The sequence below is a fragment of the Phragmites australis genome, chromosome 8 (genome assembly GCF_958298935.1).
Source record: "Phragmites australis chromosome 8, lpPhrAust1.1, whole genome shotgun sequence".
Lineage (NCBI taxonomy): Eukaryota > Viridiplantae > Streptophyta > Magnoliopsida > Poales > Poaceae > Phragmites > Phragmites australis.
The window spans coordinates 28,179,897-28,204,478 of NC_084928.1; the positions used below are offsets into that span (position 1 = coordinate 28,179,897).

Genomic DNA, 24,582 nt, shown 5'->3' on the forward strand with positions numbered 1-24,582 from the left:
AAACCGTACCAATTTAGTAAAGAGTAGCCGTACTTGTCAAATCCCTTTAAGCCATACCAATTTAGTAATAAAGAGTAAAGGTAACCATTACACTCTGACCTCTATTTGTGAATTGTCGTGGCTTTGACGCTTTCTATTTGTTTGTTCAAATTTCCAAGATTGATGTTTCGAGAAAGACGTCTGTTGGCATCTACTTTTGACCTCTTCCTTCATCAAATATCTGGAGCGTATTTTGGTCTAATAATTTACAAGAGTAGGAGTATTCTTTTCTATCATAAATATTTGATGTTTTAATTAACATCCGGTTAAACAGTTAAATCTTAACCGTTAATAGTTTTATATTTAATTTAAAAATATAAAAATATATAGATTTATTTTAAAAATATTTTTATAATATTATATTTTATTATATGTTATAATTATATTCTAATAAAAAATAGTGGTTAAAATTATATATCAAACATCATATATTTTTATAGGAGAATGTACTTACATATGTGTTCCCACGTGTCAATCTGCCTGCTGGAGTACATGGCTCCTACCTCCATCTGCTGCTCACTTCTAGCTTCCTCCGCTCGGCAGTCCACGGGGCTATTCGGTGTTATCAAAACATGGATAATATTAAAATATAGGTGAAAAATTAATGTTTAAACTGTAGCCTTCTAATTCACAGTTAATACTAAAATGCGGAAGAAAAAGTATTGTTTGAATTTTAGCCTTACCGATTCTTACTAATGTTGTGAGTATGAAATGTGGAACCCATGTGTTATTGTTTTTTCTTATGACCAAAGATACTTAAATAAGATCTTATTTTATTTTATAAATTTAATTATAAGCAATATACCATGTCATAATTTAAATATACTGTTTAGTAGATATAATCATTTAAAACTTGTTAATTTATAGGTTTTGGAATCCGAGCAGCACTGGCTGCTGCCATGTAGCTTTGGCTTTCTTCGGCTGGGCTGCCAAATTTTTGCTCCCTCTGGTTCTCACCCGCATCAGCAGTAGAAATGAGTCAGCAACACTAAATTTTTATTGGCATATTAAAATTTGGCAGAGAACTAAACGAAAACAAAATCTCAGGCCACGCCAAAATTTTAGTAAAGCTAGCTGAGACTCAGACCAAACAACTCTATTCATGCAACTAACGCGTCACGAATGGAGCAAGGTTTTGCCGTCCTCCACAGCAACAACGCACGACTTGGGCAACGTGCAAATCCGAGCACGTATTTTACGTGCTGAAATATCCAATCCAAACTAAATTAAAATATACTCCTATCATATACTACTACAAGTGATAAAAACAATAAGAAATAAAAAACAGAGAAATTAGATTTTTTTATTTGGCGAATTAATGAAATACGAAGAAGCAAAACTGCACAGCCCCTCCTATGCCGGCATTGCTATGTCGTATTGCGTGCGTGGAGGGCCTGAGATCGAAACATCTGACTTTTTAAGTCACAGAGAAACAGTAAAATGCAGAAACGTAAACAGTTTACATCATAGATTCAAACACTGGGGCAGCAATGCTATAACTAAAAATCATATTAGATCTGATTCATCGATATCAAATCCAACGCATCGATTTGAGTCACCTAACTTCACAAGGATCCCATTCCGGAGGGCCTCTCGTGAACCGCAGCGGGAATAAAAAATCCGGAATTTAAATTAACCAGAAATTAATTCGATTAATTAATCTCTCTCTCTCCCTCACGCCACCTCCCCCGTCTCTCGCTAGTCGCTCCCCACCTCGTTCCTTCTCTCTCCCCTCCCTTCTCGCTCCGCCCACCACCCCACCACCGTCCCCCACGCGTCGCCGGCTGCCGCGCGCGAATCCCGAGGCCGGGATCGGACCGCCGCCGCCTGCTCGCCGGACACGCCGCCTCGGCCTCTCACCCGCTCTCTCTACCCCCAGGTGGGTGCGCGCCATGCCGGCTCCCTCTCTTTCCATCTCCCGAGATGGGTGCTAATGGTTCTTGGTCCTGTGGTTTTCTTCCCCCAATCTTTGCTTCTTCGCATTTGCTCGCGTTGCGGTTTTTTTTAGGGGCCTTTTTTGGTCTGTTTTTTTGGATGATCTTTTTGTTTCTTTGTTTCCGCTGTTCTTTCCATTGGTAAATTCGGGGAGGTGAATTTGTCTGCGCTAAATGCGGGTGAAATTCGCGCGTTCTTTTTAGATTCCGGAATTTGGTGGTGCGAGATTTCTCCGTATATTTTGATTGACTTCTTGGTTTTTTTTCCTGTTTTTTAATTTCTCTCGCGAGATCACGGACTGATTTCCCCTATCCGCAGGTTGAATTCGCGCAGGCGGCGAAGGATTCGCAACAAATCTTCTCAAGATTTGATCTAGGGGCTGCAATGCCGCGCTCCGCGTAGCCGCAACCGGGAACTGACGGCACCACGCGCCGAGATGGGCCGTGTCGGCGGGCGGCGGCGGGACCGCCTTCGGTGGAGCAAGCTCTACACCTTCTCCTGCTTCCGCACCCCTGCCACCGACGATGCCGCGGGCCCCTCTGCTGCGAGCGACGGCGGATCCGCCGTCGGCGGGCCGGGATTCTCGCGCGTCGTGCACTGCAACAACCCCGTGCTGCACCGCCGGAAACCTCTCAAGTACCCCACCAACTACATCTCCACCACCAAGTACAACGTCCTCACCTTCTTCCCTAAGGCCATCTTCGAGCAGTTCCGCCGCGTCGCCAACCTCTACTTCCTCCTCACCGCCATCCTCTCGCTCACCCCGGTCTGCCCCTTCTCCCCTGTCAGCATGATCGCGCCGCTGGCCTTCGTCGTGGGGCTCAGCATGATCAAGGAGGGGGTGGAGGATTGGCGGCGCTTCATCCAGGACATGAAAGTGAACAACCGCAAGGTTGCCGTGCACAACGGGGATGGCCAATTCGGGTACAGGCATTGGGAAGACCTTTGTGTCGGCGATGTGGTCAAGGTCGAGAAGGACCAGTTCTTCCCCGCTGATTTACTGCTGCTGTCGTCAAGCTATGAGGACGGCATTTGCTACGTTGAGACGATGAACCTTGATGGCGAGACAAACCTCAAGGTGAAGAGGTCACTCGAAGTTACGCTGCCATTGGAAGAGGATGAGTCATTTAAGGATTTCCGGGCAATGATACGCTGTGAGGATCCAAATCCGAGCTTGTATACATTCGTTGGCAACCTTGAGTATGAGAGGCAGGTGTACGCCATCGATCCGTTTCAGATACTTCTCAGGGACTCAAAGCTGAGGAATACAGCCTTTATCTATGGAGTGGTCATTTTTACTGGGCATGACAGTAAGGTAATGCAGAATTCAACCGAATCACCTTCCAAGAGGAGCAGGATTGAGAGGAAGATGGATTTGATCATATACATTCTATTCACTGTGCTTGTGTTGATATCTCTCATCAGTTCAATTGGTTTTGCTGTGAGAATCAAACTAGACTTGCCCCACTGGTGGTACTTGCAGCCACAAAACTCAAATAAATTGGATGATCCATCGCACCCTGCTCTTTCTGGGATATTCCATCTCATCACAGCACTCATTCTTTATGGGTATTTGATTCCAATTTCGCTGTATGTCTCGATTGAACTCGTGAAGGTATTGCAAGCACATTTCATTAACCAGGACATTCATATGTTTGATGAGGAGACTGGCATTACTGCTCAGGCTCGTACATCAAACTTGAATGAGGAGCTTGGCCAGGTTCACACTATTCTGTCGGATAAAACTGGCACTTTGACCTGCAATCAGATGGACTTCTTGAAGTGTTCAATTGCTGGGGTTTCATATGGTGTGGGTTCAAGTGAAGTTGAACTTGCTGCTGCAAAGCAGATGGCCTCAGGTGCTGATGACCAAGACATCCCTTTACAAGACGTATGGGAGGAGAACAATGAGGACGAAATCCAGTTGGTAGAAGGCGTTAACTTTAGTGTTGGAAATAACCGAAAGGCCTCCATAAAAAGCTTCAGTTTTGATGATGACCGTCTTATGCAAGGGAACTGGACCAAGGAACCAAATTCTTCTACAATTCTTCTGTTTTTCAGGATCCTTTCTCTTTGTCACACAGCGATTCCCGAGATAAATGATGCAACTGGTTCTATTACCTATGAAGCAGAATCACCTGATGAGGGGGCTTTTCTTGTGGCAGCCAGAGAGTTTGGGTTTGAATTTTTTAAGAGAACACAATCAAGCGTCTTTGTCAGGGAGAAACACACTTCTTCAAAGGGCACAACTGAGAGGTTGCATATTAGTATTTGTTATTGCATTTACCCTTAGTTGTTCATGTTCCTTGTCACTCGTTTTTCTTAATACTTGAGTGTGATTTTAGGGAGTTCAAGATTCTCAATCTATTGGAATTCAACAGCAAAAGAAAACGAATGTCCGTAATTCTGAAGGATGAAGATGGTCAAATTCTTCTTTTTTGCAAAGGAGCAGATAGGTAGGACGTTATGGCGCTTATGTTTCAATTTTTTAAACTAATCTTGTAGTCTTGTACCATCAAGCCATCCGCGTTCATAATTTGACATTATGGCATTTTCTTAGTCAAAATGATAACTTAAATGTGTTTCTTAAGGAGCAACTTGTACACTTGATTACTTACTAGGTACTGCCAACATGCTTGGGTTGTTTGTTCTATCATTGTGCCCATTTTTTTGCTTCAGCTTGACTTTCCTTCATTGTTCTTTGTTCCCAACCGAGCAGCATCATATTTGATAGACTGGCCAAAAATGGAAGGATGTATGAAGCTGATACGACCAGGCATCTGAATGATTATGGTGAGGCAGGCTTGCGAACTTTGGCCCTATCATATAGGTTGCTTGAGGAATCAGAATATTCTTCTTGGAGTGCTGAGTTTCTTAAGGCAAAGACCACTATTGGGCCTGATAGAGAGTTGCAACTCGAGCGAGTCTCTGATTTGATTGAAAGAGAGCTGATACTTGTTGGTGCAACGGCAGTAGAGGACAAATTACAAAAAGGGGTAAAAATTATTAATTGATTTTCATATTGTTAAGATATGTTGTTGGGTCCTGCTATCATGATAGTAACTGTTTGGACTTGTTCTATCTTCTAAGTTATGTCTTGTGCTCTATCAGGTTCCTCAGTGCATAGATCGTTTGGCGCAAGCAGGTCTCAAGATCTGGGTTCTAACAGGTGATAAGATGGAAACTGCAATTAACATCGGGTATGCTGTTGCCAAAGGAACCTTTCGATACCTGAAAGGAATAATTGTGAATGATATTTTATGATATATTTTTTTGTTTACAGATATGCATGCAGTTTACTGAGGCAAGGCATGAAACGGATATGTTTGTCCATACCTACTGGTGACCAAGTAGCCCATGATGCAAAAAAGGTACCTCTGCGCATCATTTTTCTCTGGTACTATAGACAGCTTTAGTCTACACAGTAATTCTCTTTATGGTAGGCTTTGCTTTCATCTTTGACAATTGAGCAGGCTGCAAAAGAGAGTCTCATGTTGCAAATCGCCAATGGGTCACAAATGGTCAAGCTGGACAAGGATCCTGATGCCGCATTTGCTCTAGTTATTGATGGAAAAGCTCTGGCATTTGCTTTGGAGGATGACATGAAGCATATGTTCTTGAATCTGGCAATAGAGTGTGCTTCTGTCATATGCTGCCGTGTGTCTCCAAAGCAGAAAGCACTGGTAGCTTCGCCTATCACCAATTGACTATCTGTACTTGCTACATAAAGCGGTGCTGACTTTGCTCCTCCACCATGTAGGTGACCCGACTCGTCAAAGAAGGTATTGGACAAACCACTTTAGCAATAGGTGATGGTGCAAATGATGTGGGCATGATTCAAGAAGCTGATATTGGAGTTGGTATAAGTGGGGTGGAGGGCATGCAGGTCAGTTGTTCAGATTATGATAATCCACTCCCAAATCTAGTGTAGTGCTACTTTTAGATAACACCACAGAAGTGAATCAGTGATTATGTTATGGCTAACGGTGGTTCTTATCCTTTGCCAGGCGGTGATGGCTAGTGATTTTTCAATTTCCCAGTTTCGGTTCCTTGAGCGACTCCTTGTTGTCCATGGGCATTGGTGCTACAAGAGAATCGCCCAAATGGTGCTTGCTTGAAGCACTTCTTTTATTTGTTACATTCTACTGAGTTAGATTCTTTTATATTTTCAGTCTTGTGTTTATTAAGTCTTTGTTTATTGAATTGCAGATCTGCTACTTCTTTTACAAGAATATTGCCTTTGGGCTTACAATATTTTACTTTGAGGCATTTGCTGGATTTTCTGGGCAGTCTGTATATGATGATTGGTTTATGCTGCTGTTCAATGTTGTTCTTACCTCGCTTCCTGTTATATCACTTGGAGTATTTGAGCAAGATGTTTCATCCGAAATCTGCTTACAGGTATATGATAAAACATCCTTCTTTCTTTTAACCATATGGCTTATGAGAAATTAAGCATGCTTAGAATGGGAATTAAGGATTGGTTCTGGAATGTGGTGTGTGCTGCATTGTGCTGTAGTGATAGAAGATTTTTTGTTGTATCCATATCACTATGCTTCCGCAAAAGAAGCTAACAAATTAGCTTATATCCAAAAGATCGTTTGCCAAACTTTTTTCTTGAGCAGCACCCAGAGTTCCATGGAGGCCACTTACATCTATTAGTGACTAGGTATATTTCAGATCACCATATTGTACTCAAATGCTTATCAGTCTTCCATCGGGGGCTAGATTGAATGGCACCAAGTATAACAGCACTACAATTTGATATGGCTAGCATAAGAAAACTAGCAAATCATGGATCTCAGCTTACTAATATGCATTCATGCTATTCTGATCCATATATATTTGGGTTATGCATAAACTTCTATCCACCTTTGGCTCTACTTTCATTCAAATCATGTGTATGAATCTACAGATTTTAGCCATTGACAGAAAACCTTGAAATTTGAGATGGTTAGGTGTGCATTGAATACTATTTTCCCTCATTCTGTATTCGATAGAATGTTGTCTCAGTTGTTAGATTATCTGATTCAGTTATTCATTCATCCAAATGAAAGCACAAGTCAGTCGATGATGCATACATGGATACCTGCCATTGTACATGGGTACTCGTTTTAATGATAGTGAGTTAATATCTGCGCGGTGTTGGGAGACTTAACTTATATCTCTTCAACATGTGTTTGAGCCATCCCACGAATTGAGTTTCTGGTCCCATGCTTTTGTTCAAGCGGTTTGTCTGGCACAGCATCTGTAATAATTAATACAAGTAGCTTAAGGAACAAATCGAAGCAGATTGAAGACCACACATCCATGTCAGGACAGTTGTGGCTATTGTTTGTATTTTAATTTTGGTTTTAGTACTTCTCAACTTCTTGTAGTAAGGTTGTATTTACACTTAAATTAGAATCTGACTGAAGTTTCAAAGAAATGCAAATGCACATAAGTTTGATTCTTAGCACCATTATGTTTTTACGTAACCCAGATCAAATCAATCGTGTCTGGGCTTGGGGATGAGTAGTTACATGTTGCCCAGTAAACTTTTATGCTAGCTACTTTTTCTCTGATCTTGTTGGGTGATACTAGAAGGTCCTTTGTACTGTAGGACCTGGGCAGTCTTTTCTGGTTGTCCATCAAATGCTACTAATCGTTCGTATATCAATATACTGACGTGGCATGACTTGCATTTTGCAGTTCCCAGCATTATATCAGCAAGGGCCAAAGAACCTTTTCTTCGATTGGTATCGGATCCTAGGATGGATGGGGAATGGCCTCTACTCATCTTTGGCTATATTCTTCCTCAACCTCTGTATATTCTATGATCAGGCAATCCGTGCTGGGGGGCAGACTGCTGACATGGCTGCAGTGGGAACTACCATGTTCACCTGTATCATCTGGGCAGTCAACATGCAGATTGCGCTAACAATGAGCCATTTCACATGGATTCAGCATCTCTTTGTGTGGGGCAGCATAACAACTTGGTATCTCTTCATCCTCGCCTATGGGATGACATTAAGGTCCCGCGACAACTACAAGATTCTGCTGGAAGTCCTTGGGCCGGCTCCCTTGTACTGGGCAGCGACACTTCTAGTGACTGCTGCTTGCAATATCCCCTACCTGATTCACATATCCTACCAGAGATCGTGCAATCCACTTGATCACCATGTGATTCAAGAGATAAAGTACCTACGGAAAGATGTGGAAGACCAGACAATGTGGAAGAGGGAGCGGTCAAAGGCCAGGCAGAAGACAAAGATTGGTTTCACCGCGAGGGTCGATGCAAAGATTAAGCAGATTAGGGGGAAATTGCATAAGAAAGGCCCAGCATTAACAATTCATACAGTTTCGTAGGAAATTTCGGTCACCTGACAGGTTTGTCAACAGTAGTTGCCACCTTGTTTGCTCCTGCAAGGCAGTGGTCTTTAGCTTCTCTGAGCAATATAGCGAAATTATTTTCTTTTTTCTCTATTGTGGGATTATTTTTCTCCATTTTGTGTAAGGAATGTGGGGGTGTAATTGGTGGTGTTCACCCTAGTAGAAGTTGCAAAGCCAGCCGTGTAAAAAGTATAGCTCCTTCCTGCTGAAAAAACGACTTGTTGAGATAGCTGACAACTATGTATCTGCAATTTTGTTTGTTGCCTATTCATGTATTGTAATTTCTTGACACTCTTTTTTTACAGTGGTGGCAGTAGTACATGCGAGTTCATGTATTGTAATTTTCTTTGTCTATAGCCTGTAGGAGTGGGTGAGACACTCTACATGTGAGTTCTGTTTCCGTCGAGCTCCAAACATAACAATATTCGGTGTTGGGTGGTAAACATACAGGATCAGCTGAAACTTGTGTTACTTGATCCCAAAACATCCTGATCCTTGAACTGGGACTGAGGAAATAACATAACATTTTTGTAGGCAAAACCATCATCAGGAATAACGTTATCTTTCTTTCTTTTTTTCAGAACACGCTGAAATATTCGCATGTCATTAGATTAACAAGAGGCATCTGAGTAGTAACGAAAGAGGTAACTTATGGGGCGTCATAAATAATAGCAATGTGCTCCTGATCTGTCACTCATTTGCGTGTGCGCCGGATGGTCCTGCAGCTTATCTTTTAACTTGAACTTTTTAAGGCGCATTGCAACAATTTTGCTCACATGACAATCATACTATCTCACCTTGTTGTAACAGTAGGTAGTGAGCAATCACTACATGAACGTTTCGACCACTCAAGTTGAAGGTTTTTTAAATCGAGTTGAAAGTTTTGAAATTTTGAATTTCAAAGCTGAAAAATTCATATCAAAAGTTATAGTTTTATTATTTTCCTTAGTTTTGAAAGGTAGGGTTTTCTTTACTTAAAAGTTGGGTGTGTGTATTTAAGAGTTAAATTGTCTCCATTTAGAAGTTATGAGATCTGATTTACAATTCACAATACTTTTATATCAGAACAAAATCTAATTTTATTTATGGTAAAGACTAGTTTTCTAGCGTGCGGGTGTTGACATCTCTATCCTCACGCCACACCGAACGTCCACCTCATGACTCCGTATTCTACATCTAATGGGACTCACAAATCACTTTTCTCTTTCTCCTCCGTTCAATCCTTCTAACTTCCCATGCCTAATCCAAACCACCAGCGCAGCAGGTGGCTCCCCCTTGGCGTCTATGTGAGGAGGCGTCATAGGATCCATGGTGCCGAATCGAGGGCAACCTTACCAAGATCTAGCTCCTCGTCGTTGGATCTAAGCATCTCTCCTTATCTTCTCATGCGGGAGGACAGAGGAGGGGGGTGAAGGTGTTACCACGGTAACGAAGACGGTGGCAGAGGAGTTGAATGAGCTCTAGCGAGCATGCGACGGCGGTGGCAGGGAAGACGCGTAGGGCCGGCGGAGGGAGGTGAGGAGAGTGATGCCCTAGCGCAATGTAGCGCGAGGAGGGGCGCATTGGGCGCCAGCTTGATCTGCCTCTCCATGGTTGATGGCTCTTCCCCTTCACGTGCAGAAGCGGGCATGCAGGTGGCTACTCGATGCTTTGGGAAGGTTGAGGATCTGAGGCGCAACTCGGTGATGTGATGATGGATTGGGGACATATGTTGGTTGGTTTGGGGATTTCAGCTTTGGTTTTATAAGTCTTTGGGTACGACCTATGGAAAATTGCTTTTGATTTTTGTACCAATTTGCCTACAAAATATCTAAAGTTACTTCTTTTTCTCTTATTTTGCTTCTCCAAATTCATCCTATTTTTTTCTTGTGAAATTTTGTTGAAGTTGCTTTTTAGGTTTGTATGATTTTGTTTGCGGATATGCAAATATTTGCCTCTAATTTTTACCAACTTGTTTATGCTAATTTTTCTCTTAGATTTGATTTGCTCAGGCAAAATCAGAATCAAACCAATTTTGTTGAGAGGAACAATACAAATTGCTCTGATTTTTATTGAAGGAACAGATATATCTAATTTGCCTTTACATCTTTTCTATTTCGCTAATCTATCTAATTTGCCTATACATTTAATATAATTGCTTTTATATATTTGGACGAATAAGAGAAGAACATATGGTCTTCCCATCCCGTATGGGCGTGTCTTGCAACCTGTGTCGCTTCTCAAACTTTTACCAAAAATAGAAAAGGGTGGAGACATCAGATAATAATTTTACTAAAAATAGATATGCATGCTATATTACCCACACTCGGAATTTAGCCCAATCCTTTATTTATTCAAAACAAAAAAAAGGAAAACTAGCTTGAAGTTGCAGGAAAAAGGGCAGGGATATGCTTCTAAGACTTTCTTGATGTCCGCACGAATCACATCACGCTTCCAACGCATGCGCCTAGCCGATGCTTCTTTTAATACATAAGGGAGGTTGGTTTTGGTATTCAAATAACTGGAAAGAAATTCTATAGTATCTGATTTTATAGAACCTCGCGAGACTCTGATTTATATCGTCTTTTTTATCTATATACAAGAGACAAGAAGGAGAACACATGTCACACTAGGAGCTTGAATCTTTCAAAGTACCTAGTCCTATAGATTTTTTTTTTTCAAATAACTTACTTAGAAAACCAAGTTTAATAGATCTTACAAATTCAAGTAGGGACATCACAAGCTGAATTTCTCCTAAATGCAGAAGCTTTGAGTTTCTTAGTTTCTTTGTTATAGATAAATTGTAGGTTCAATAATATAATTTTCTCTAAGCAATTTATGTCTTATTTTATGTTTGAAAATCCCAAAGAGATCATCCCAGATTGAAAAATAAGGTGCATGATAAGGACACCGAGAAAAAGACAAGAATGATCAATTTAAATTTTTATCATATTTTAAAAAGAAAATAATTACATTGTGAATGCTTTAGCTAGAAATGTCTCCTCAAAAAACTTTGACGACCCTAGTTTTAGTTATTCCAATTACAACCATTACAATGGTTGCCTCTGAGAGAAAAATTATGTCTTGGCCTCCCTGCGCTAAACCTGGTAATGTTTCATGCTTATGGCGAAAAAAAAAAAACCCCACGCACCGAGCTAAAATCCCCCGAGCCGACCTCTCTCGCCTTCGCTCACCCGACACTACCTACCCTCGCCGCCATCTCCACCTCTCGCTCTCTCTCTCCGCGGAGCGGCGCCGCTAGGGTTTGCTCCACCCGCGAACCCTAAACCCTACTGCTCATCTGCTCCCCTCCCGCCACAGCGCAGGCTCCTGCAAAGGCGAATTCAGCCGGCGCCGCCTCGATCGGGAGCTAGGGTTTCGTCCTCCTCTGAGCTCCGCTCGGGTGGTTGTCGGCGCGGCGGGCGGTATGGCGGGGTACGGGGAGGAGGACAAGGACGCGATGAACGGGTACGAGGAGGTTGAGGAGGAAGAGGAGGAGGAAGAGGTCGAGGAGGTCGAGGAGGAGGTGGACGAGGAGGAGGAAGTCGAGGAGGAAGAGGAGGGGCACGGGGGGCCCGGGCTGGCGGAGGCGGTGGCCGAGGGAACGAGAGGCGGGAACCGAGGTGGAGGGGAGGGCGTTGGCAATGATGACGCCGGTGGCGAGGAGGGCAGGACCGCGGATGCGGGAGTCGGTGACGCGTCGGGGTGAGTTCCTTGGGCACTAGGTCTTTGCTTTGGTTTAGTTGATCTGTTCGACTGGATTGGGTCTGGCTGACGGTTCTGGTTTGGTGCGTCCGTGTACGTGCTTTTGCAGGAAGATATTCGTAGGGGGTGTAGCCTGGGAGACCACTGAAGGTAGAGAGCAGGAATTCTTATGGGGGATCTGCTAAATTTGAGTCTGTTTTAGTCATATCAAGTGAAATGTTGCTGCCATACATAACATTCTGTGGAAAAAAAGTACAGTGCAAAGAAAAACTAGTTACTAGCTATAGATGAACATAGAAGAAAATTAACTGTAACATGTTTCATTGAAAAGTTGTATCCATTTGACATCTTTGCTTCTACATTGGGTTGCATGATTCACTAATACAGTATGTTTTCACTTAGGCTAATGTATGGAAGAATCTCTTTTGAGTCGGAGCTATCACTACCTTCTCATATTGTAGGAAGCAAGCCTTCACTTCATTTTCTATCAGCATATTCTGAAATAGGAATATCAGAAATAGAATTTGACGATTTGAGCCAATCTTAGTTACTGAATTTCAGACATGGCCTTTCTGTGGGAGTTTAAAGGAAAATTTCTACACAATCTTTGTCTGATTATCAAGTCGGTTCTGTGGTTTGAGTGACTCTGCTCCGTGCATTTCTCACTGATGCAACATGCATTTTAATACATGTAGCCATCATGAAGAAGTCGTGACTTTCTTTGCTTTATTTCCTATCACATCTTGTCACTGAGAATTTTTAGTATTGTAAATGTACCATTTGCCCAATATAGATTGGACTTCAATTGTTGGATTTGCAGGAGTGCAATGATATCTTTCTGCATTTATGTCTGATAACACAGAAACAATAAATTAACTGTAACTGGGGTGTGCATAGATGCGCATGTATAGGAAGCTGAAATGTGTAAATTGCATATGATTTGAACTGGAAAACAGGATTTTATTTTTCATTTGAACAGTTGAATGAAAATTAAGTGGAGGCATGTCTCACAGTGTATGCTGTAATAATTTATTTGCATTTATTGATGTTCTATAGTGGAGCTGGCATGTCTGACGCTGTATTATCCCTGTATCCTACCTTATTAGTTATTCAGTTGCATTTTTTTGTGTTCTGATCATGGGAGCATCAGTCTCTTAATGTTATGTTATTAGTTTGCAGTCTTGCAAGGGCAATGTGCTGTAGGCTGTAGCTTTTAACTCGAGTTATACGGATACACAAGATAAACCTTGTCCACTAATTATATTTTGAATCTGTTCCCAAGCTGTCTGTGAGCCTGTTATCAGGCATGTCACTGTTTCAAGCCTTTGTACTGGTTAGTGGAGCCTTCTACAGCAATTAAAGAAACATTAAAATATAGATTGCTGATCTCATTAAGAAATTAGGATTTGATAGATTTGTCATTTCTGTTTCTTTTTGCTTTGCTGTGAAACTCATTTGTTCTGCTTGACTTTCTTATGCTCCATTTGCTTGTATGCAGAAACGTTCACTAAGCATTTTGGGAAGTATGGAGCTATAACTGATTCTGTGATCATGAAGGACAAGCATACTAGGATGCCACGTGGATTTGGATTTGTTACATTTTCCGATCCATCTGTGATAGACAGGGTTCTAGAGGATGAACATGTTATAGATGGAAGATCGGTAAGGCATCCATGTTCAACATCCCAAAGTTGTGAACTTAATTTGTAGTTTGTTCACACGACTTCTATTTATCAAGGTTGAAGTCAAAAGGACTGTTCCGAAAGAGGAAATGTCATCGAAAGATGGTCCTAAGACAAGAAAGATCTTTGTGGGTGGTATCCCGTCATCTCTTACTGAAGGTTGTTAGCAAAACTGAAGCATTTTTTTTGCAAGCAAAAGTTATCTCAAGCCTGTCATTCACAACTATTAAGTCATAATCACTTGAATTGTCCAACAGTTAACTGTTGGGTCTTGAAAATATTTGTTTCATATGCGAAACATGACTGACATGAACCTTCCAGATAATTTAAAGGAGCACTTCTCCTCGTACGGGAAGGTGGTTGAGCATCAGATTATGCTTGACCATAGCACTGGGCGTTCACGAGGCTTTGGCTTTGTTACATTCGAAAGTGAGGATGCTGTCGAAAGGGTTATGTCAGAGGGGAGAATGCATGATCTTGGAGGGAAACAGGTAACATACTTTCTCTTACTGTTGTGTTTTCCATGATAGTAAATATCATTGACTTGATAGCAGATGTTAGGTTCAATTAGCAAATGATATAATTTGGCGTGTTACTAATTTCATTATTTTTTGTTCACTTAATTTTGTTAATAGCCTGAGGATCTAATTTTGTGTCCCTGTTGTCCGAATAATGTTTAACTGTTGTACTTTGAGCTTGAACACTGTTTATGTTTGCTAAGTACATAGTCAACTATGTTAGTAAGTTCAGAGTTAAACTGGCAGCATGCAGTATGAAGTGCTGTTGATCTGATACTTTTTTTTTACTTTTGATAGAATATTGCTTGTGCTTGCATGACCCTGTCTTGAGAAATTATAAATAGTATATTCCTTTCAATATATTAGCAAGAGTAAATTGCTCAAAACCGTAGCTGCTCTTCTCAGTGTGCAATTTCTGCCTATTCTTTTGCTTGAATTTTTAGATTTGGAGGTCTATAATTTATTTTCTTGCTGAACCAAATGGCCAAAAAATTAATTTCAGATGTCATTGTTTCCCTTAAAAACATACACTTATGATGCAGAAAAAACTACGTATGACGAGTTATGGCATATTGTTGTGAATTTCTATACACTAACACTTTAAACAGCAGGTGAGCTTGTGCAATCTGAGATACAAGATAAATGATCCAGAACGCATATATGTTTGATCCGCTAAACTGATGTACCCAGTATATATAAGGTCACTCACCCATTGAGCTGCTCAGATGCATGATTGTCACAGCGTTCCAGCAAATTGCAGTGGGCACGAGGCGACAGGATGCATAGGCAGCAGTTAGATGGTGGTAATAGAAATAACAAATAATAACTCACATGGCAGAAAATTAAATAAAATAGACCACAAAGTAGAAGATATAGCACCGTAATATCATTGCAAATTAGCCCAAGTTCTGTAGATAACAACTAATAATACCTTAAGTGTACATAATAGCAGTATTCTCACTTCTCAACTGATGCATCTCTCACTGCATAAGTGACCTAATATGATCCAATTGATCTCCAAACTCAACCTCATCTCTCTCTGTCTCACCCCCAAACAGACAGCCACCTCCTCTCTCTCTGTGCAGTGCAGCCACAGCATTCATATAGAAGCAGAGCAGCACAAGCAGAAAGGGGCAGAGAGAAAGAGGGTTGAGCAGTAAATCAGCAGCTCAAGCAGAGAAGAGGGGTGAGCGACCCTGGAAGGAAGATTGACCAGTGGGAGGTGACCTAGTCTTCAAGGGCCTGGACAACGGCGGAAGGCTTCCTGGAGTGCATTGACACTGCAGCCAGCTTTGGACAGCAGCGGCGGTGGCAGAACTGAGCTGGAGGCTGCTGTTGGTGGCTTAGGTTTGAAGCTCCTACTCTCGCTGACCCTGTTGCGACCCACCTAGCCCCTGCCAGTTTAGGCAACAACCTATGTTGTCTGCATCCTATGCCAGGATGACTTGGTATCACCTAAGAGTGCTCAGGTGATAGAAAAACTTTTGCTTTCTGAACCTTCCTGATTTTAGGTTGTCTTGACTTCTGTGCATGCAACATTCCTCCCTTGGTTATTTGGAGATAGTAGTGAGGGGCATAATTTTATCTTGGTTCGTAGTTATGTTAATCTTATAGTTTTACTGTTATGTTTAATGTATCATCCGGGTGCAGTAAACTTCAAAAAATGATTGACAAGTTCTCAACTTGTTTTGTAATTTTGCAGGTTGAAATAAAGAAAGCTGAACCAAAGAAACCTGGCGGTGGTGATTCAAGCTCAAACGGGAGATATAGTCATGGGAGTGGTGGTTACCGTGGTTCTTACCGTGGTAGTAGCGGCGGCGGCAGTGGCGGCGGGGCCGGCTCTGGGAGCAGCAGCAGTGGTGGTGGATATGGATATGGAGGTGGCTATCGATCAGCTGGTGCAGCCTATTATGATAGTACAGCGTATGGTGCCTATGGCAGAGGGTATGGTTATGGGGGTAATGCTGGTGCTTATGGGGGGAATGCTGGCTTTGGATCAGGTTTTGGTTCTGCTTATGGTGGTTCCATGTATGGAAGTCCGTATGGTGCCTATGGGGCATATGGCGGTGCCTATGGAGGTGGTGCATATGGTGCGCCAGGAGGCTATGGTGGAGGAGGATATGGTGGTTACGGTGGAGCTGGAGGTATGGGTGGTGGCAGCAGCGCAGGTGGCCGGGGCTCGAGCAGATACCACCCATATGGAAAATGACCATTGGATCATAGAGGCCTTCTAGGATCTGATAATAAATCTATACCCTCCCTGATTTGTCCCACTGAGAAGATGTAACATGGCATCCACCTTGTCGAATCAGTGGCATCAGAACATTTTTTCTGATACTTTGCGATGTATTGTATCCGGCATGAAATATTGTAGATTACAGTCGCTGAACCCTGAACCATTTCGAGCTTTCTTTATAAGCTACAGCTAAAACTCCTGTTGTATTCTCTTTAGTTTACTACCCAACCTTAGAACCCTTGAATCGAACATTGTGGTAGTAGTAATAATATGGTGTGATGGAACAAATGTATTTGATGTAACATTTTGTCACCAGTCAGCTGAGAAAAGATTTGACTAGCTTCTAATTGGATAATTTGGCATCTTGATTGCATTTCTGATATGCATGCATGTGTACGGTCGTAGTTGTGCAGTGGGTCTCCCACAAGATGGTTGATGCTTCAGATGCCATCAGATTTTAATTTCTACCATTGCCTCCATATTGTTGTCATTGTTTTTCCGTTGGCACATTTGAATAGCAGGAATTACATATGATTTGTCTCTTTCCTGGTGTTGCAAATAGCCGAGGAATAAGTATACGAGTAAACAACGGCCATGGGCATGCACTAGATGGCGATTGTCAATTTTAATGTCCTTTCTGTCTAATGGCACATCCCTAACGACAGGTTGACCTTTGGGTATTGTTTGTCCTCGGATAGGTGCGTCGACTGGAACACAAGAGTTTCACAGAAATTTCGCTGGAAATTCACTTGGAACGATTTAGAAAATCCCAGAGTTTCAAATGGTAACTACGAAGTCCTCCTACTCATGAATTAGCAGCCGTTGATTACTGCTGGAGATTCGATGACACGCAGATAGGCAGATGCGCATGCAAAGTCCAAACAGAAGAGGCCTGCTCGCTCCGTCCGGTCCAGTCGCCCAACAACTCGTCCCAGCGCCCACCTCCGTCGCCATGGTGTCGACATCGTTGCTTCACGGCCGGACTCGCGCACCTCACCGCCGCCGATTCGAATGCGCCCACGAGCCACTGACTAGCGGGGCCCGTCGCTCCCGCTCCCGCTCCCGCTCCCGTTTCAAACCCTCTCATCAAGAAGGGCCCAGACTCCGCGCTGGCCGCGCCCGCGCCGTAGGATCAGATCTTACGGTGGGCGTGGCGGGATGACGACATCCTCTCGCCGCGCGGGGCCCGCGCGCCGCCGATGTGGAGAGGTGGGGGCGCGCGTGTATAAAAATTCATCGCGCCGTGTAGGACTCGAAGAATCGCGTCAGCAGCGGCCAGCGGTGATGCCGTTCTTCGAGGTGAGCACCACCTCCCTTCTCTCTATCCCCTAGGGTAGGCAGGCGGTGGCCCGATCCGTGGCTCGCCGCGTGCGCTCTGCCGCCGCAGCCTCCTTTTGACTCGGCATTTGCTTCCCTGCTTATCTTCTTGTTGCATTTCTTTCTTTCCCCCTTTCTTTTCCTTTGAAATTTCTTAGTTTTTCTTGATGTTTTCGTCACGAACAAGTGGCGTCGCCGAATTGCGAATGCTGGTCGCAATCTTTGTTGAAAATCCGGTTCTTGCGTTGCTGTGATTGCAGGAAATGGAGTCGTCGTCGTACGTCCCTTACCTCCGCACCCACCTGCAGCAGATAGCAGGTAGGCAGGAAATCCGGTCCTTTTGATTATTTTGGGTACTGAATCACTCGTGGTCGTGGGAGCTTGTGATTCTGACGGGGGCATGCACCGCTTGGTGATGGCAGCCTCGGTCTCGACGTTGAGCTGCGGCGCGGCGGGCGGCGGGGACGAGGAGGAGTGCCGCGACGAGGGGGCGGCGCTGCGGCTCAAGATGGTGGCCATCGCGGCCATCCTCGCCGCGGGCGCGGCCGGCGTCGCGATCCCGCTCGTCGTCCGCCGGCGTGGAGGGGAGGCGGCGCCCTCATCCGGCTCAGGCCACCATCTTGGCGCTCACGGACCCGCGAAGGCGAAGGCGTTCTCATTCGTGCTCGCGAAGGCGTTTGCGGCGGGGGTGATCCTGGCCACGGGGTTCGTGCACATGCTGCACGACGCAGAGGAGGCGCTCACGGATCCGTGCCTCCCGGCCACGCCGTGGCGGCGCTTCCCGTTCCCGGGGTTCGTCGCCATGCTTGCCGCGCTCGGGACGCTCGTCGTCGACTTCGTCGGCACGCACCTGTACGAGCGCAAGAACGGCAACAAGGAGGCCGCCGCTGCCGCCAATGCCAGCGGCCAAGAGGAGACCGCGTCGCTGCTCGAGGACGGCGCGCTCGCGGGGATCATAGCGTCTAATGGTGGCAGCGGCGGCGGTGAAGGGAGGGACGGGGGAGGCCAGAAGGACGCCATGCACATCGTGGGGATGCGCGCGCACGCGGCCGCGCACAGCCACAGCCACGCGCACAGGCATGGCGCGTGCGATGGTGGAGCGGTGTATGACGGCCACGGACATGGCCATGGCCATGGACATGATGAGGAGCCGTCCCAAGGTCGCCACGTTGTTGTCTCACAGGTACGTTCATGGTCTTCATCCTACAAAATTAACTCTACTCAAGTTAACATTGTATTAACATTGCTTGTGGGCAGTGGCGGATCTAGAAAACATGGGTGTGCCCATTCCACACCGGCTACATACAATTGCAATTTCTAGTATAACATATGCACTACATCACAAGTCCAATGATATTAAGGTTGAAATTAAGCGAAATGCAATACAGCTTATTCAAGTAAGAGTACCATATGACCCTACATGAATATAATTTGAATCTAAAGAAAATTACAACTTCAATTTCACACGATGTCCATACTTTGGAAGAGCCTGATTACATTGTCAATACTAACCTATACAATTTCACACGGTGTCTCACTCTATAAATGTCATGAGACAGTCATTCAATAATTGATCACCAATACAATTTCTCAACTTGTTCTTCACAAAAGTCATAGTAGAAAATACTCTTTTGACACTCGTTGTAGCCACTTGTACGAGCAATACTAATTTGAGAAGCAAATATATTAGTCACGGGGAATGATCAAGTGATAATACTTTCCTAAATGCTTGAATTCAAGAAGCACTATAGTGGAGTAGCATGCCTACGATGGTGATTCTGTTTCTTCTCTTTCCTAATGATGTATCAATTGATGTTGCAAACACTATATACTAGAAACTAAATTCATTTATGTCCCCTGGTTCATTGAGTGCAAATTTTCTTATCGTGCTAAATATGAATGGGTTTCTTGTTACTATTACGAATAGCAGAGATATGAAATGTGATATCTTGCCTCGATGTTACTATAAGCTCTGAACAATGATCTGCTCTACTGCTGATCAGATTCTCGAGCTTGGGATTGTGTCGCACTCGGTGATCATCGGGCTATCGTTGGGCGTTTCGCAGAGCCCATGCACCATCAAACCTCTGGTTGCTGCCCTCTCCTTCCACCAGTTCTTTGAGGGTTTTGCATTGGGTGGCTGCATTTCTGAGGTTAACATCTACTTCCTTTTGTGATTTGGGTTACAATTTGTCGCTTGAAGGAAATATGATTGTGAGTTGTGACTCGGTGTTTGTTGTCTATGACTTCAATTCAGGCTCAGTTCAAGTGTTTCTCTTCACTCCTGATGGCTTTCTTTTTCGCTATCACAACACCTGCTGGGATCACCGTCGGGGCGGGCATCGCATCATTCTACAACACTAACAGCCCTAGAGCGCTGGTGGTGGAGGGTATTCTGGATTCAATGTCGGCTGGTATACTGATCTACATGGCTTTAGTGGATCTCATTGCTGCTGATTTCCTTAGCAAGAGGATGAGCTGCAACCCGAGGCTTCAAGTCGGCTCGTATATTGCGTTGTTCCTTGGTGCCATGGCCATGTCATCTCTGGCCATCTGGGCTTAGGCCAGCTCTAATAGCTCCCGTATCCATTTACCGCTTTACTGTGCTGACTGGTCTTCTGTTCTTTTGCCTCCTCCTAGCGTCTGCAAAGCTCTCCAACCGATACGGTATCATGCTCTACAGTGTTGCGGAGTGAGAAGATTATGCTTCAAATTTGCAGACTACTGTAGCAGCCATCAATACTGTTTATACAGTATAACTGTGGGTCCGGAGGAAAGAGAAAAGTAATATAAGATAGGAAATAAGGTAGCTGTTGGAGATGTAAAAAATAGTGGATGCTGTAATAGTATTATATGGGATAAGTTTTTAGAGTATCTGTTGGAGATAAGCTTAGTGAGTAGAATGGAAATAATGCATAGGCTTTAATGAAGCTGCCTGCCTTTCATCGCAGGATCTGCCCTCTAGCTTCTTGTAAATTGCAATACTGATTAATATTCCATTATTTGGTTTGTTTGTTCCTTTCATGGGGACTAAGATGGGCAATAGTTTTAGGCAGATAAGTTCATCCAGCATATGAGAAAAATATTTCTTTAAGATGATCATCTATCCAGCTCACCTTCCAACCAAAAACTAAAAAAAGTGGATGGGCATCTATCCCTCTAACACACCCTTAACTGGTGGAGGAAAGCAATTTGCTTTTGCTGTTATTGTTGTTTGTAATTTCTTCTTTTTTCTCCTTTTGCCTCCAGCTAATTCATTAAGATATTTTATTAGAAACATACAGATTTTTCCTCATGACTTGTGGCCTGAACAGCTTTCCTTGATTCACACAAGGAATTATGGGTTCAGGGAACAAAAGAGTTCTCGAGTTCCAACCTGTGCAGATCGGCAGATCTACATTAATCCCTGGTTGTCAATCTTTGTCCTGCAAGGTTTTAGTTGTAAACATTCAAGAATATGGATCTTGGAAACTAAACTGCTGAAATAATGTTGCCGATGCGTTCTTATCTTTTACATGGTAGATCATGTTGAAGTTGCACGCAAGTTGCCATGATCCCGAACAACCCTATCGCACCTTTGCAAGAAGGCGTCTTTATTGTGATCCACCACCACGAGTCAACGACTCACCAAGGAGGCGTCTTTGAGGATGATCGATGCTTGAAATCGACCAGGTTTCAGAGCGCCAGGCCACTAGGATTTCACCATGGGTTCACTGTGCAGACAAGAACACGAATTCAAACCGTGAGTTTAGTATTTTTCTATTACTTAAAAAAAAAATATAGGGATAGTTGTTTTAAGATAGGTAAGATGTCCTGATCCTCCTCCCCTTTCTTTCTGACAGTGGTCCCTCGCCCCTCGCCGTCCCCTCTCCACACACCTCCTCCTGTCGCTCCACGTGCACCTCCTAGTGTCTGCCGCCTCGCCAGTCGCCGCCTACCCTGCCACGCTCACCTCCTTCGACTCCCTCTACGCGCACGCCGCCCTATATCCAAACCTCATGCGAAGGAGCGTGTGCGGGGCGAGCCACTGCTCCAGACCATTGGTAGTGATGGCGCGCCGGAGAGCTCACGTCCGCGTCCGCCCTAACGCATCCGTCCAACCTTGCACACATCTGCCACTCCTACTCACACCGCTCCGCGAGCGATGTCGTCCTAGGCCCCATCATCGTGATAACTCGCAACAACCGCTGCCTTGCCCTTTGCACGAAGGAGCCGTCAACTCTCATACCACCGCTGTCGGAGCGTGCCCCCCTCCACATGTCACCTCCCCACCGTCACCGTGGTTGTCGTCCACCGGTCCATGTCCTCCCCCACAGCACCGATCGGATCCTGAGCTCGTCATCAGTTGGGTGCAAGGCTGTGCACAGAGGCGGTTCAGATCCTGCACATCACCCGCTCAATATAATGCCTGTAAAAGCAATGCAATTTAGGTGAGTTTTCTGCGTGTCCTTTTTCTTTTTTGCATTTAGCAGTGGTCATACCACTTATGCATCGGAAATATTCAAAATACTTTGTTCTGCACAGTCATCAGATTGAATGTCTTGGAAACTTTTTTTTAGACCAGTTTACATACATACTTTGATGTTTGAATCAAGAAATACATTTGAGATAATTTGTTTAACGCCTAATTCATCAGATTAAAGATGGATAATCTGGAGGGCATGTTCTGTTTCACCTAATACCAATAGTCCCATTGTGTAAGACCTCAACTCGAGATTTTTGGTGCCTCCAGAACCAGTCCACTGGATCAAATAGCTGATACGCATAATATAACAGTTATAGTATCACAGTCATCGTACATAAATACCTTAGATTTAGAGTACAAAAGGTTACAAAACAAACTGTATATTACAAATTTAGCCGAGCGGTCAACAAAACACAACGGAAAATGGAAGCCTAAGCCACAAATAGATAGGGTGCGAACGCGACTTCTAAGACTACTCTTCATCCTCGCCTTCACCTCCTACGAAGTCAGTATCGGCTTCCTCATCTAAATAACAGCAAGGATATCACACTGTGATGAATAGATAGATCTCGAATTTAGATGAATTTTGGCGAAAGAGTAGCTAAAATCAGAGCCCGAACGAAGAAGTTATGACTCTCAGGAGTTTTAATCTAAAATTAATCAAGAAAATATGAAATGATAGTATTCATGACTAGGACCCACATGAACAATAGCCTGGTCCCATATGAACAATAACGTGGTTGGGCCGAATTGGGCTCAGACTTAGGCCGGGTCCAAGCCTGGATAGGTCAGGCCAGGCTTGGTCTGCATAGTACTAGGCTACACAGTACTGGCCCTGCTCGGGTTGGCTGGCTAGTTCGTGGGTTGTGGAGCTGGGTTGGCCTACTGGGGCGTGGCCTATGGGTGGCTAGGCTACGCAGGTGTGAGAACAACCTAACCACGTGCGCGCGGGTGCTCCGGCCCGAGCAGAGCGATGAAGGGGCAATCGATGTCGAGTGATTGTGGCAGAGCGATGTCGGAGGGCTTGTTGAAATCACCCACCCGATGGAGTTTCATGACAACGGATGGCCACCATGTTTCTACACATAACGATGAGTTCATCTGAGGGCTTATCAGCGGTGGGCCAGCCACCAGACGGCGGCCAGAGGCGGTCTACACGGCTGCGCAAAAATTGGGCAGCATCTCCCCTAGCCTACGCGTGATCTCCCTGCAAGAAAAAGGAGCCTAAGGCTCCCTAGACTACACGACATGATGGTCGGACCACAAACAGAGGCACAAACACACTAGTGGCTAGCTATTTCACGACGATGGAGCAAGGACATGGGCAGCATGTGGCTACATGCTAAGAGAGAGCACTGGGACGACAATGCGCTACCTAGGAGGGGACGAGAAAGCTCACCGAGAGCAAGAACGATGATGGGCAGGACGGCGGCCAGCGATGCGTCGAAGAGGCGGCTACGGTGCTACTCGATCGAAGGCTCGAACAGCCTCCCGTTGGGCTTCCAATCGATGGAGAGTGGCACTGAGACGATGTCGTCCTCCTAGAGCTCCTTGGCAGCACGTGGGTGGCGGACCGACGACGACGAGCTGTGGAGGCAAGTTATGGCTACGGCGGAGAAATGGGGGCAAAGGGAAAAAGAGAGGCCAGGGCTGTGCCTTTTATATCCCCACAGCTCGACTTGAGACAGTGCCGGCTCGTGATGTCGTGCGGTCATCAACAAGCAGCACAATGATGAGGTGGCGAGGCGACACCCACCTTTATTTCCGCATCATGGTCGGGCTGCACCGGTCATGCGCGCGGGTGTTAGGCTCTCGGGCTGCGGGAGGGAGAGAGAGAAGAGGAGAAGAAGGAGCGGGAGAGCGAGGGATGGGCATGAGACAGTGAGGAATGGCGATGGCGGGATGGGCGACACATGGTCGACGCATCGCGCACGAGCGCGGGGCACGCAAGTGGGCTGATGCACATGGAAGCTGGGCCAGCAATGCGGTTGCAGCCCAGGCACGGAAGAATGAAGGGGGCCAGTTTGGCCACACGAAGACAGACAGAGAGAGAGAGAGAGAGAGAGAGAGAGAGAGAGAGAGAGAGAGAGAGAGAGAGAGAGAGAGAGAGAGAGAGAGAGAGAGAGAGCCTGGGAGGGAAAAGGAAAAGGGAAGGAGTTTGGGGTTTAAATTCAAATGGAGGTATTTGAATTTAGTTTTGGAATAGACTTTGAAGATGATTTGAATTCAATTTGGAATTGAGCTGAATAGACTCTAGGAATAGATTTGAAATTGAGAGACATTCAATTTCAAATTTCCACACAAAGAACCATAAAAACCATAAATCAATGCACA

The 24,582-nt window shown here is 44.5% G+C and overlaps 3 protein-coding genes across 4 annotated transcripts; all 3 read left to right on the forward strand.

Annotated features, from left to right (window-relative positions):
* The first annotated feature begins 1,728 nt into the window (after positions 1–1,728).
* On the forward strand, positions 1,729–8,613 carry LOC133926910 (probable phospholipid-transporting ATPase 4). Of its 2 annotated transcripts, none has more exons than XM_062373081.1 (11): positions 1,729–1,918; positions 2,293–4,230; positions 4,320–4,430; positions 4,694–4,970; positions 5,086–5,174; positions 5,258–5,345; positions 5,418–5,657; positions 5,735–5,860; positions 5,982–6,080; positions 6,184–6,375; positions 7,666–8,613. In XM_062373081.1, the coding sequence occupies exons 2-11, from the start codon at positions 2,411–2,413 to the stop codon at positions 8,320–8,322; spliced, it is 3,699 nt and encodes a 1,232-aa protein (XP_062229065.1). In that variant the 5' UTR covers positions 1,729–1,918; positions 2,293–2,410; the 3' UTR covers positions 8,323–8,613. The 2 variants fall into 2 exon arrangements, with proteins under 2 accessions (XP_062229065.1, XP_062229066.1); XM_062373082.1 differs by having other exon boundaries at positions 1,730–1,918; positions 5,448–5,657.
* A 2,863-nt stretch (positions 8,614–11,476) lies between these two features.
* On the forward strand, positions 11,477–16,821 carry LOC133926911 (uncharacterized). Its single transcript, XM_062373083.1, has 6 exons — positions 11,477–12,030; positions 12,140–12,180; positions 13,529–13,692; positions 13,769–13,871; positions 14,034–14,203; positions 15,933–16,821. The coding sequence occupies exons 1-6, from the start codon at positions 11,753–11,755 to the stop codon at positions 16,437–16,439; spliced, it is 1,263 nt and encodes a 420-aa protein (XP_062229067.1). The 5' UTR covers positions 11,477–11,752; the 3' UTR covers positions 16,440–16,821.
* An 887-nt stretch (positions 16,822–17,708) lies between these two features.
* Positions 17,709–20,671, forward strand: LOC133926912 (zinc transporter 10-like). Its single transcript, XM_062373084.1, has 5 exons — positions 17,709–17,765; positions 18,044–18,101; positions 18,206–18,966; positions 19,787–19,936; positions 20,041–20,671. The coding sequence occupies exons 1-5, from the start codon at positions 17,751–17,753 to the stop codon at positions 20,344–20,346; spliced, it is 1,290 nt and encodes a 429-aa protein (XP_062229068.1). The 5' UTR covers positions 17,709–17,750; the 3' UTR covers positions 20,347–20,671.
* The last annotated feature ends 3,911 nt before the right edge of the window (positions 20,672–24,582 follow it).